The sequence below is a fragment of the Notothenia rossii genome, assembly GCF_949606895.1.
Source record: "Notothenia rossii genome assembly, chromosome: 12".
NCBI classification, from domain to species: domain Eukaryota; kingdom Metazoa; phylum Chordata; class Actinopteri; order Perciformes; family Nototheniidae; genus Notothenia; species Notothenia rossii.
The window spans coordinates 14510521-14524321 of record NC_136911.1 but is presented as its reverse complement, the minus strand read 5'-3'; the positions used below and the strand labels follow the sequence as shown (position 1 = coordinate 14524321).

The window sequence follows — 13801 nt, the reverse complement described above, 5'->3', positions numbered from 1 at the left end:
AGATTACAGAAACCCTCATTCTGCTCTTTATGTGCTTCAGGTTATTTGAAGCCTTGATAACAATCTTCACTTTTCTTATCAAAGAGATTTCAATGTTATCTCGTGTTAGATTATGCTCCAGGCTCATTTGTAAGTCTTGTCTTTCCGCTAATGTCTAGTCATATCAATTCTTTTTTTTTAACTTTTTGTTCCTTTTACTGTGAACTGTGTCTTTTTCCTCACTGGCTCGAGGACATTTGGTAACCTGTGAGCGAGTGAGCTAGAGCTTTATAAAAGCTTTTCTGTGAGTTAGTTGATTTCTAAACAGCTCACTATGTGTGAGTGGTGGCTGAATGAGACAGGAAGGCGGAGAGATGGAGCTGAGTGCTTTTCTTTCAACGCGTTTCTGAAACAAAGACAAAAGCCGGGGGAAATATAAATGGGTTGGTGAAGGAACCGCTAACTTCTAGAGGGATTAGAATGGATGAATCCAAAAGAATCAGATGGGGGAGTAAAGTACTACGTTCACTTCAAAAGAGGAATGACATTATATTGTTTAGCTCAGAAGACTCCCACTACCACCAACAACCTTCAGAGGGGAAACCCCTGCTGGTCGTGCCTACAGAGCCCCAGGGCCTGACTGACATGGATCAGAGAGGAAAGGAGAGAGAGGGGGATGATGGGAAAAGGGGATAAAGAAGAGATGTGGGGGGAGGTGACGTGGAAGCGGGTGCAAAGAGATGGAAGGAATCAGAGGAGACGGGGGTGAGGGGAATCACTTTACAGGCGAGGAGGGGATGAGAGGAAGGGGTCGAGGGATGGTAAGGGGTGAGAGGTGGGGAGAAGGATCAGTTGAAAAGCAGGGATGAAAGAGGGGGGGAAAGGGAGAGATGGGGCGCGAGGGGCTGTGGATCAAGGCCAGAGAGAGAGTGAGAGGGGGGGGGGGGGGTTTCATCATTGATCTCAGCGCCTTTGGGTCAAACACAGGGTGAACAGCACTTATACAGGCCGCTGCACAGCTGACATACATGCTGAATTCACATGCCCTGTATCCCAGGGGTGGGGGGGGGGGCTGTGTTTACAAAATAATAGACTTAGTAGTAATCAATTATTAATTTTCTGGTTATGGTAGCAAAGTTAGAATGTAATTGTTTATTATACCTCTTAACTGGAACTGTGAAATATGTGAAAAAAAACACTAGCTTTTCAGAACAGCAAATATGTATTTATCAGAATATTATGATAACCAAAATGTCTCATGATATTGATATTGACTTCACATAGCTTTTATTTTCCTTGATGATTAATGTATCTTTCTTTTTATAGATTAAGTCAATAATATACTCATAAATTCCCCATCACAACTTCCCAGAGCCGAAACTGACACCTCGTTAATACTTTTTTGTTTGTTTTTGTCCAAGAAAGTCTACAAATGTACAGTTTGCAATGATTTAATGAAGAAGGATTTTATGATAAATAATCGAATCTATTAAAGGTGGGGTAGGTAAACCGGCTCGAGATACACTTTTTGTTATATTCCATGGAATGCTCTTAACATCCCGATAGCAATGAATATCTTAAGTGCTTTGACAACAAATCCATAAACACATTTCTTCTGTGGAAGCCGTAGTGCTGTAAAAAGCACGACCAGTTATTTTAGCCAGCCCGGCTAAAATAACTGGATGGCCTACCTGCCTGTCAGCCTTCCATCTGTGCACAAACTTATCTCGTGCCCTCATTGGTCATGTGCGCGTTCGTGTGTGTTGGAGGAGGGCCTCTGTAAGGAAGTGGCAGATTTTTGCCGGCTGTGTATTTTTAAATTGTACCGCACTCGAGCTGGTTTCTCCAAAATTACCTACCCCACCTTTAATTACCATAAAAGTGTATATGATTTATGGTTTTGGGATCCTGATAACAGATGTTGAAACTAATTTCAAATACAGGAATATATAGGTTAACACCTGTGAAACAAGAACAAGATAAAATTCACACAAATTAGCATGTTCTTTCACAATAAATATGTGAAACACATATTCACGTGTCAAGCTTTTGGTATAAATAGAATCACCCATAATCCACTGGATCGGCACTGATAATCCTGCCTGACTATATTAGCATTTGTGGCTACAAATTGCGCCTCAAATCCATATGTTCTCATAAAGTGGTTTTGCTATTGTGTCTTGGTTGCTTTGAGTCCATTCACTAATGCTTTAGCATGTGAATGGATTTGGCAAAAAGCTCATCTCATGTAGAAGTGTTTATTTTAAATCTAGCCTGATATTCAAACCCATTCTAATGTGAGCTGCCAAATACATGCAACGTTTTGTTTATGGACAAAATACACAGTGAGTATAATAAGTGCTGTTAATGTAAGTGTGTTTAAGACTTTTGGGGCAATCAGAGGATCTGAAGTGAGATAGAAAATAAGAAACTATCAATATGAATGCTATATTATACTCCATTGTACGCTGTTAGTATGATTCCTACCTCACCAGCAGAGTGACTCATGTGTTGCTCAGCGGGGTGTGTCAATCTGCAGCTCAGTACTAAGAAGACAGTTGAGAGAAACATGTTCAGTTTAACAGTCTGATAATTGTAAATGATATAGTCCATATATCTGCAGTGTTACCTGCTGTGCAGTGTGAGCATGTTGCCCTGAATATAACCGTGTCCTCTTCCTCTTCTCTCCTCCACAGTGGAAGCAGCGGGGGTAGCAGCAGCAGGGAGAACAGCGGCAGCAGCGGTATTGGCATTCCCATCGCCGTGCCTACACCCTCCATCCCCAACTCTGGACCAGGTGAGCTCTTTGCTAGCAGCACATCATGCAGTGACAGTTGCCAGAGGCCAGCCAGCCTTTTCCCCTTGCTGATATTAAATGAGGGAAGGATTGTATTCAACCAGCTTCAGGCATTTTTTTAAACTGCTAATAAATCCTGCCCCACCCTGTGCTGCTAACCCACCTAAGAGTTTTATAACCCTTTCCCATGCTCCAAATACAGGAAGAAATAACACTTTTGAGTATTACAAAGAAAGAAAATATCTGCTTTTTATATTCCCAAAGAAAATAGTGTTTTGCAATATGTGTTCTGAAATGAAAAAACTAACAATATTTAACATTTAAAAGGGCGAATATGAGAAAACAGTTGTTTATACAATGTGCATATTTGTCAGACTTTATTTTCATGCCCCCATTAGAAACAGTAGACTGAGTAACTGCTAAATAACACCATACATGCCTTTAAGTCCTAAGTGCATATCTGTGAATTTGCAATAAAAATGACCTTATTAAAGAGTTTTTACGCCAAATAAATGATAACATTTTTGGAAATTTGGAGCAGCAAACATCAGGAAAGAGTTCATATATTTAAATATAACATGTATTATATGCCAATATTAAGCATTAATTGAGGAGGTGTAAATGTAACATGTATTTGCACATAGTAAATCCACGCTACACAAAGCCTATGTTTACCAGACAGGGATTATATAGGCCCATTGTGTTCTAAGCACAGCTGATTCTCTATCCTCCAGTGTAAATAGGCCACGCTGCTTTAGGCCTGCTGCGTTACAGTGGGACAGTAAGGCTCACATAACACCACACACAGTACTGCTTTACACCATACACACGCCTTAGATACAACTCATTGGACTTTTACAAAGGATTTGAGCTGAAAAGAAATATTTTAGTTTAATGCAGCTTCAGTACCTCAGCGCCAACCTCCTGCTGCCTGAACAGAAACATCAACTGCTCTCCCTGCAAGCTTGTTGCCATGGAAACACTCCACAAAATAAGTGTTTACAAGAGTGTGCGGCTCCACGACCAAGTTACAAGTTAAATGGTTACTAATGTAAATACTCCTTTCAGTACCGCCAATGTTCGCTCCTCCGGGGGCCCCACCCCCCCCTCCTCCTCCTCTTCCTCCTCCCGCTCCTCCCATGGCCGGGCTCGGCCCCCCACCACCACCACCACCTCCTCCACCTATAGGTGAGACGCCGAAACCCCAGAGGCCGCTCTTATCGCCTCTTCTGCCCGGACGGTGGATAATCAGCACGGCTTCTGGTACCTTCCTATGGTGGAGCAGCACACATAAGGGTGGATGGGTGTCTGTTTGTACACACTGCAAGCAAGAGAGTCTCATGTTTATCGGCAATCAAATCATCCATTTTATTTCCATAAACATTGGGCTGCATATTAAAGATGTTATATTGAATTTCTCTACAGTAACGAGTAAACAAAGCTTACAAACAAACCCCTAGTTAATGAATGAAAACAGAAAACCAATGCAGCTGCTTCCAAACATCTTTTGAGATATTTGGAGTTTATAGAGCACAAAGGGTTTGAGTGTTTTAATAGCTCCCCATACTCTGCACTTTTAAGGTAAAAGCTATTGCTATCATTTCATTCCAAACTGGTTGTTAGGCTCCTTAGGAAATTACCATCTTGCTTGCAGTGTGAACAGGCTGTATCTTTGCTTCTATTTGAAGACACAGCAGGTTACTTTCAATATGCCTTTTTTCTTTGCGGTTTATTAACATTTTTCTCAATCCTCAGTGGTGGTGGTGCTTCCTTATTCTTCACTGATCTTTCTATAATTGGCTTATGAAGAAGTCTCATATCACCTAAGGCCTGTCAAAAGTTAATAACTGCCTGGTCTATTTACATTTGACCTCAATCTGCAGTATATTTAGGCTATTAACATTGATAGAAGTGATGATAACTTTAACAACCTACATTTAAAAATGAAATGTAAGCTTGAAATGTAATCTTATTTTTGGAATCTACACATCCTGCCACTACCTCAGCTTGAGGGCCCAAGCTGAGGTAGTGGCAGGATGTGTAGATTCCAAAAATAAGATACAAAATTAATTTACCTTTGTGATTTTTGAGACTTCTTCTACACAGGTAAGTTACCCTTTTACCAAATAAAAGGATGTTGGATTGGTGCATTACTCAAAATGTTGTTATTATAGCATACATCATGATTGGGAAGTAACGAAGGAGACCATTTTGGTAATTCAGATATGTTATGTCTCAGCTATTATTTGCTACTTAGTTATAACCTAGTTATAACATATATAGCGGAAAACTAAATAAAAACCACAAAATAAAGTTTATACATAGAGATTAATTGTATAAAATAAGACTTTATTTATCCTGAAGCAAATTATTTTTGCCAGATTAACAAAAGGTACCATCAACATAATTAGCATATTAAATTGAACAACAAACTACTCGAAACAAAGATGGAACAAGTAATGAATTTAAACAAATGTACAGTGATGAGCGGTATTGTAACAGTAGGCTACAAAAGAATGTAGGCCTAGTTACAGATTTGTAATTGCACATGTTTGTATAGCACATTATTTTTATTATTATATAGCACATGATGTATAGCAGAGAGTTTTGCAATGGTGATAATGATATTGCTCATAGTGGTGGAGTGGCATCCAAAATATTTTCACTCAGTTAGTACCAAGTGCTGCATAGCTAACGTAAACTTGCTAATGGCTAAAACTCGACCTAAGGAGTATAACAAGTAAAGAAATATGGTCAAAGTTTGATTTCCCATTTGATCAGAATATTGGCGCACTCTTACATTAAATGTCATTATATTCACAGCATACCTTTTTTAAATTACAAAATGACATGCCAACAACATTGAACTAGCTGGCATGCTAACATAAAACTAGCTAGCATGTCATTGTTCCAAATGAAGACACCTAATACTAACTCTGAAACGCAGCCATTTGTTCCATGTATGCATAAGTAAATATACAAAGCATTGTCATTCAAGTTTCATATATTGTTTTCCCCCCTTTAAAATAATTGTACACTTTTTGAGACTTTAATAGACCATGCTTAATGTTAACTAGCAGCATGTTTAAACCTTACTTAAGTCATAGCTAGCTAAAACACTATTTATATTTGAATGTTGCAATCTGATTTAGTTACACTATTCTAAAGATGGCTTCTATTTACTAAGAACCAAAGAATGAATGGTAGATACTAAAATAGAAATAACAAGCACTCAATCTTGCAGCAGCTACATTTAAAACTGATATCACATATTATGATTTCTGGTTAATGAAGTTGGAAAACATTTAAATAGCCATTTGATTGCTGGAAACATTCAATACTGCCTGATGAAGCTTCAATTTACCGGGGATATTGACTCTGAATCACTGGAATATGCTGGTTTTGATTTCCTGTCAAGAGCTCTGCAAAGCTCTACCAACGACTGTGGGTTTGTACAATGGTGGCTCATATCTGATTGACTGCAATAATCTTCAGCGAGATGATCACTAGAAACATGCACATTTAATCCTCAGAACATCAATGCAGCTATAATGACTTCTGCTAGTGGCGGTATGCAGAAGTTTGTTTGCCCCCTGTGTTCCTCTGAATCTCTACTTCCTCTGGTTCCACCCATCCCTATCTGAGCAGGGCCTCTCCTAAGAGACAGTACGCTATCTAGAAATGTGAACAGGAAATATGAGACGAACAAAATAAACCTTTTCCTCACTAACACACCCACTCGATGAATAGTCTGCACATTTTCAACGTAATGTTGAAACATTGTGGACGCTGTTGCTGATTTGGAAGTTACATTGTTTTTACATCTGTGGAAACGTAAAGGATCTGTTGGTTCTGCTACTGCTCTCTTTGCCCACTGAAGCGTTTCCCTCAAGAACTCTTAGGTGCCGGATTTATTCTCTCGACTTTTGTTTTTCATTTCACCTTAATTAAATATCTGTGCAATTGTATGATCAATTGACAATCTGTGTTGCTTCCCTAGCTCACCTTGCTTCCTTAAATGGGTTATTGATTGTCTTTTCATAAGGTGTGGGGCTCTGATCAGTATGTCAAAAGCTCACATTATCTTTCATAAAGTTGATGATTCATGTGTTGGGTGCTTTTTTTTCTTCTCCTTCTTCCTTCTCCTCTGTCTAACCCCCCTCCCCCCTCTTTCGTCTCATCTATCCTTCTTCTGTTCCTCCCCTTGTCTCTGGGTGGTTCTAGTGGTGGCCCCTGGGCCTGGTCTGGGACCCGCTCCAATGTCCCAGTTTGGAACCATCTCGCGGCAGATTTCGCGGCACAACCCCTCCAACTCCTCTGTCTCTATGGTTTCGGCCACGGGCACGTACCGCCGGGCGCCGTCGGTCACTTCCCAGTTCTCCTTGCAGCAGCAGCAGCAACTACAGCAACAACAACTACTACTACAGCAGCAGCAGCAGCAGCAGCAGCAACAACAACAGCAGCAACAGCCTCATATTAATGGAGGCACTCATGGCTACGGCCAGAACTCAAGTAAGGCCCTTCTGTCTCCAGCCTTTACCTGCTTTATACATCCTGAACTGTCACTGAATCACACAATGTCACATTTCTTCCAAATCACGCACTGTCACAAACTAAAGAAAGCTAACCTTTGGAGCCACATATTTGCATGAGAGTCACTGCGGCCTAAAGGTCAAGATTGAATTCTTGTCAGTATTATTGACTTCTCTTGCAGATTGATGGAGCGGGTTAAGGGATAGTTCACTGTTTGTACCAGACGGACCATTGTACCAGCAACAATTTAAAACAAAGTACTGTGGGGAAGCCAAAGTCACGCATAAAATCAACAAACAAACCAATTTAGGCATCGGTACACTAGGAGCTCCGGTGTTATGCGAGTTAAAATCACAAATGTTGTCAATGCACTCTGCTGGCTATGTCGAGAGCATAGGTGGATTTACTGTAAAGGCTCTGTGGGACAGGGCTGTCTAATGGCAAGGTAGAGCTGTGACAATATTCTAAATGAAGTATACACTTGAACTAGATTTCATTACCTGGGCCCCTTTTTTTTTCTAGCTAATATAACTTGCTGCAGCCCACATCCAAAGCAGTTTATCTTTACTTACATGTCATAACTTGGTCTGTTAATCAAAGTTCTAAAGGCTAACGACTCTGACTGGGTGCATACGTACCTCATACATCCCATCTTCAAAACTGAACAACCCCTTTTAAGGCTTCCTATCAATCAGCGGGATGACTTTGGTATTTATGCAGAATTTGTGTCTTTTTCTAGGATTTCAACCAGACACTTGATTTCTCTCGACAATAGTCGCAGTTTTTGGTTATGTTTTTTCAGAAGACTAATAACCTGTCAATATACGGTAATTCTCTGTTCATCATGTGGGTTTTCATTCTTTAAAACTAGCTACTGTCTAAGATGCAGTCTCTATTTGGAGATCATTATCTGGTTAAATTCTAAGGATAATGAAATCCAATACGGACCTTTACATTACGTTATTATTTTCGAGTCACCTTTCAAACGGAAGACTTGCTAGCTTCTCTCACAGCTTGAGATAGCAGACAGAAATGGAGCTAGCTGACCTTTCACCTTGCTTGGAGGATTCTTCCACCCCCCCCCTAAGAATGTGGTCACACTGTAAGGAATGCATGCACACCTGGCTGAGATCAGACCAACAGACCACCTCCAGATGTGTTTAATCGCATTCCGTTCACCATGTGTTTGACGGCATTGACACCTGGCAATAATGTGCTTGTTTTGCTTGGGTGTGCATTTACAGAAGCACTATATGTCCGTATTTATTTTTGTCTCTATTGATCTATCCAAGTGCAAATGATCCGTCAAAAGTATGAATTCAAAGTGCTCTACATAGCTTCAATCTGTCTGGGGGGGTTCAGCAGATTTGCTTGGATTTAGGATAGGGTTGATAGACATCCAATACAAACAGCGCCTCCCTCTGGCCAATCACATCCTTTCTTTTAAAGGTCCCATGGCATGGCCATTTCTACTGATCATAATTCCATTGTTGAGGTATACTAAAATAGATTTACATTGTTCAATGTTCCAAACTCACATTGGTTTCTCATACAGCATCTCTGTAAAGTATGTGTATAGTGAATACACATACTTTACATACTTTACACTCTCTGTCCTACACGGCTTGTTGGAGCTCCTGCCCCCCCCCCCCCCCTTCCTATGAGCCCACTGTGCTCTGATTGGTCAGCTCGCCCACTCTGTTCTGATGAGTCCACCACCATTACAGCGGAACATCAGTGATTATGTGTTACAATGGCTTTAGCAACCAGAAAATGACACCAATAATGACAAACTGATGAGAATGCTGCATGTGTGTGAGGAGCTCCACGGATTGGTCCATTTGGACCTGGGCATGGTTACGTCACCAAACTCAGGAAGAAAGAGTATGGTGAAAAATCTCCGACGAGGCGTTCTGGGGCAGCATAGACAGGTCTTTTCTGTGTTAGAGTTGTACTCGCTACAGGGTGTACTTTGAGGGTTTGTGACTTTGCAGACCATGCAGATAAATCTACATAACACACAAGGGGACGGGTAATAACCGGAAAAGCATGACATGGGACCTTTAAAGCAATGAGTGTGAGCCGCCTGATTGACAGAAATCAAACCTAATCTGCAGTTTATCCTCTGGCCTCAGCAATCCCCAGATACCGTGTGAAATCTCATCACGGACGTCTCTGAACTTTTGTGTTTTCTGCAGCTAAAGACGGTTGAATTAATTACTCTGTTGACCCTTGTTGCAATAATTGATCATTCAAACATTTTATTTCAATCATTTGGGCATCTATAAAATGTCTGAGTCGACAGTTTACTTAATTCGACCAAGCACATCACTCTGTCTGTTAGACTTGTATAAGCTCACATTCCTGCAGTGTGTCTGTCTTTAGTCTGTGTCACTGTTACGTATGCTTGGTATCAGGTTGCACTCTGTCTTCTGTATATTCGTGGTGACTGATGGGGCTTTTTCTGTTTTGTTTTTTTGGTTGCTTTCTTTCTCTCTGCCTCTCTGTTTTCTTCTCTGCTGGCTTTCAGTGTCTATCGCTCCTCCTCCTCCCCCCATGCCCCAGCTGACTCCACAGATACCTCTGACTGGCTTTGTGGCCAGGATGCAGGAGAGCAGTAAGTGAAGAGGCTAAGATATACTTTCCTCCCGATCCATGCCAACTACTTCCCTTTCCAGAACACCCAGCATGCCTCATTCTTGTTCTTCCTCTTCCCTTTTTCTTTTGAGAACAAATAATACCAGCAATACCAGGAGTGTGTCTCATTAGAGTCCAGTCATTGTTAACGCAACTTTTAAATCTGCAGTTTGGAGAGTGATTTATTTCTTCATTGTTGCTGTTTCTTTTAGCACTACGTAGCTTATTTTCTTGGCAAAGGAGGTATCTTTTTAGAGTACATGCAGTGGAAAAGCTACCATCTGAGACTGTTAATGCCGCCACCTACTGTTTTTAGTGATTTATTCTCATGCAGGAGATTGTGTTACTGCCTGAAGCTTGCTTTTCATATACTGGATATAGCACTGCACAGTTGAGCTCCGATGAATGATAATGTTTAAGAAGAAAAGTGCCGAAGGTCTCTAAAAAACGTTGCTGCCCCCTGCTGGATGATAACCTACAATACAAATATTACGGTTAAAGAAATATGATTTATTTTGTTTCTTTACGCAAAGCAACTTTAGATTCCTATGGTGTATGTGTGCTAACATACAACACTTTGTATCGTAGTTTTATAAGAAATGTTCATTAGAAGATATCTACATAGTACATAGCTTTTTTGATGGCTTTGTCTCCAACGATGTGGATGCCGTGACACTAACCTTTGACCTACTAAATAGCATGACACAGCATGTGATAATCATCAGATCATGGAAATGTTCATAAATCCTGTGCAGTTCCCCTTTGCAGAGAGCTTCAGAACCACAACAAGAGGAGCACGGAGTATATCAATCCTTTAAGAGGCTTAAACATACAGTATATGTATTCATGTTAAAGGTGGAGTCAGTGATGCTAATGGAGGACTGCAGAATATATCTGATTTGTATTCTCATTGAAATGTGAACTCGGGCGATAGCCACATACTAAGACTTAATATCAGTAGGAAACGGGATTTTAAATTGTAATTTTTGTATTGGTTCCTTTATTCTATTCAACAATCAATTGGTCATATATTTGCAAGTAAAATTATTATTGCTACACTCAAAATGATTGCATATTTTCTTAATATCAGGCAACCAATACCTTTCATGTCAAATTTAGTACATTTAAAAAAAAAAATGGGGTATTTTTTTGGGTGTTGAAATATCTACAGTCTTTCTCCAGAATCACTGCCTCCACCCTAAAGTGATCCATGGAATGTTTTTAACAGTGATGCAGCCTGCTTGACGAATGTAATATTCAAATACCATTCATACACCCTCTATCATTAATCCTGCATGCTTCGTCAGCCGTCCTCTCCATGTCCTTGACCTTTTGACCCCCTCGGAAGAAAATCTAACTTTCTGTGTCTGCTCGACAGTTGCAGATACTCCTACTCCACCTCCCCCTCCGCCTCCAGATGACTTGCCCCTGTTTGACGACTCTCCTCCACCTCCTCCGCCTCCTCCAGTTGATTATGAGGAGGAGGATGCTGCCGTGGTGCAGTACAGCGACCCCTACGCTGATGGAGACCCCCAGTGGGCTCCCAAGACCTACGTCGAGAAAGGTTTGTGGCAAAACATCTACTCCAACATCAGCAGCTAACACAATTCAGCATTTACATCTTCATTAATAAAAAAGACTAACAATTTCAATATACACATTTTTACATGCTACTGTTGAACTTCTTTAAATATTGTTTTTATTTTACCTTTAACCGCTCAATTTTATTTTTACATACCTTTTTTTCAATATATAATTTTATTTTTACCTTTATTTGTTTTTATTCTTCTTATTAGATCAGAAATATTATTTTATATTTTATTGCACATGTTTATTTGAACTGATGTTTGTATAAATATTGTTAAATTATTTAATCTTTTTTACTGCACATTTTAATTTTACTTGCGTTTAAATACATTTTTTATTTATTTTTATATTATTTAACTTTTATTTATATAAATATTGTATTATTTATTCCATTTAATCTTTATTGCACATCTTTATTTTAAATTCTTCTGTTTACATGCATATAATGTTATTTTTCTTTTTATTGCACACTTTTGCTTCAATTTCTTATGTTCGTAAAACATTTTTTTAAATTCTAAAAACAACACTCAGATAATCCACTTACCCCTGGGATAATTAAATAATTCTGAAAAGTGAGCACAACCTAATCCAAACCTTCTTTTCCATTGATCAGTGGTGGCCATCTACGACTACAGCCAGGACAAGGACGACGAGTTGAGTTTCATGGAGGGCTCGATCATCTACGTCATCAAGAAGAACGACGACGGCTGGTATGAGGGCGTTGCCAACGGCACCACGGGGCTGTTCCCCGGCAACTACGTGGAGTCCATCATGCACTACGCCGACTGAAGCAGTAACAGTAAAGTCTATTTATTCAGTCACATCATAATCCACTGAGAGACTGACCGCCGCAACCTTGACTCCTGAGACGCGTAGACATAACTGTATGATCCCCTTTTGATATGACAGAATGTTCTTTCCCTTACTGATTGCAAATAAAATGAAAAGTAATATCTATTTAGTTTATTTTGGTGTTATATGGGTGGGGTTGGGGACATTTATTGAATAATGTAAAAAAGAAAAAGAAAAAAATTGGACTGATCATGCCCGTTGAACTCAAAGACGATGGTCACACAGCTGAAGGATGTACGACATCATCTTGCCTGGACAAAAAAAAGGAGATTCAGAAGTGAATGCTTTCCGAACAAGAGTATTAGGTTTTGATGGAACAAATCAAATGTAAAACACCTTCAGTGGAAGTGTTTGTACTGTCAGTTGTATATATTGTGAGCTGCAGCCACTTGAGTTTCTGTAATGTGAATTCAGTGAATGTCGATTATATGATAGTTTTCATTAGTGGCGCCCTCCTCGACTCAACAAGGCTCATTGGTCAAATAAGAAAGCCGGTCAATAATTTACAAATTGAAATACTGTATATGGTATTTCGAAGACAATTACTCCTGAAAATCTTGGCGTTGAAAGCATGCAACATTTTAAGAGATATAATGTAATCTTAAGTTTATTGCTTCCATAATGTTGTAAATGTATTCACCTTTCATTTTTATTACACTGTTGAAATCACTGAACTGTTTTTAGAGTGACGTAAGTTTCAGGCATCGGATATTAACATCAAATTGACTTTTTCATCTGTTTAAAGCAAGAGAACACATTTCATTGTTTGGCTTAACAAGCATTCAAAGATTGTCACGTCACTGTTAATTAGTTAATAATAATCCTTGTAAAAAAAACCTGTAGGATCTATTGGTAACTGGCTATAATGGACTATGATAGACAACGGATAATGTGCAGTGATTTTTAGGCTGGAATAGATGCATGACACTGCCATGACAATTCAAATGTAATGCAGACCAATAAACAACTAATACCTCCTCAGCCTTCAAAAAGCAACAAGGACCATGTTGAATGCTCTGAACATGAAATCCTCTGGGCTGTTTGTATTTTTATCTCTTGTAAAAAAAAAAAAATCAGCTGTCACTCAGGTCTAACATCATCATGATAACATTGTATGTTTTTATGTTGGCCACCCTTCTGTACGTACCATATAACAACATAATGATTGATTTCGGACCATTTCAGGATACTGCAGCTTATGCCTTGATATTTTGCCCGTTTGCTTTAGGAATTTCCAATTTAAAAACTTGTTCTGGCTCAATTTCATGGGTAGAACTATAGAAATACATCTGTCTGCCCCTCATTTGTACATATAATATGTTGATTGAAATATTAATGTACAGTCTTTTTATAATAAACAATTCTATGTACAAGATGCATGTGTGGTCACTTGGAGGGAATGCAAGAGGAGCGCTG

At 39.5% G+C, this 13801-nt stretch overlaps 1 protein-coding gene across 5 annotated transcripts in view; it reads left to right on the top strand.

Annotated features, from left to right (window-relative positions):
- The window catches only part of abi1a (abl-interactor 1a), a 51500-nt gene extending 37740 nt beyond the window's left edge, over positions 1-13760 (top strand). For 2 of the 5 annotated variants that reach the window (XM_079662223.1, XM_079662224.1), the window contains 6 exons: positions 2676-2776; positions 3845-3964; positions 7001-7288; positions 9840-9926; positions 11325-11510; positions 12147-13760. In XM_079662223.1, coding sequence (XP_079518349.1) covers positions 2676-2776; positions 3845-3964; positions 7001-7288; positions 9840-9926; positions 11325-11510; positions 12147-12322 — 958 coding nt within the window. In that variant the 3' untranslated portion in view covers positions 12323-13760. The remainder of the gene's footprint in view (positions 1-2675; positions 2777-3844; positions 3965-7000; positions 7289-9839; positions 9927-11324; positions 11511-12146) is intronic. The other 3 variants (XM_079662226.1, XM_079662227.1, XM_079662225.1) reach the window with 2 other exon arrangements.
- The last annotated feature ends 41 nt before the right edge of the window (positions 13761-13801 follow it).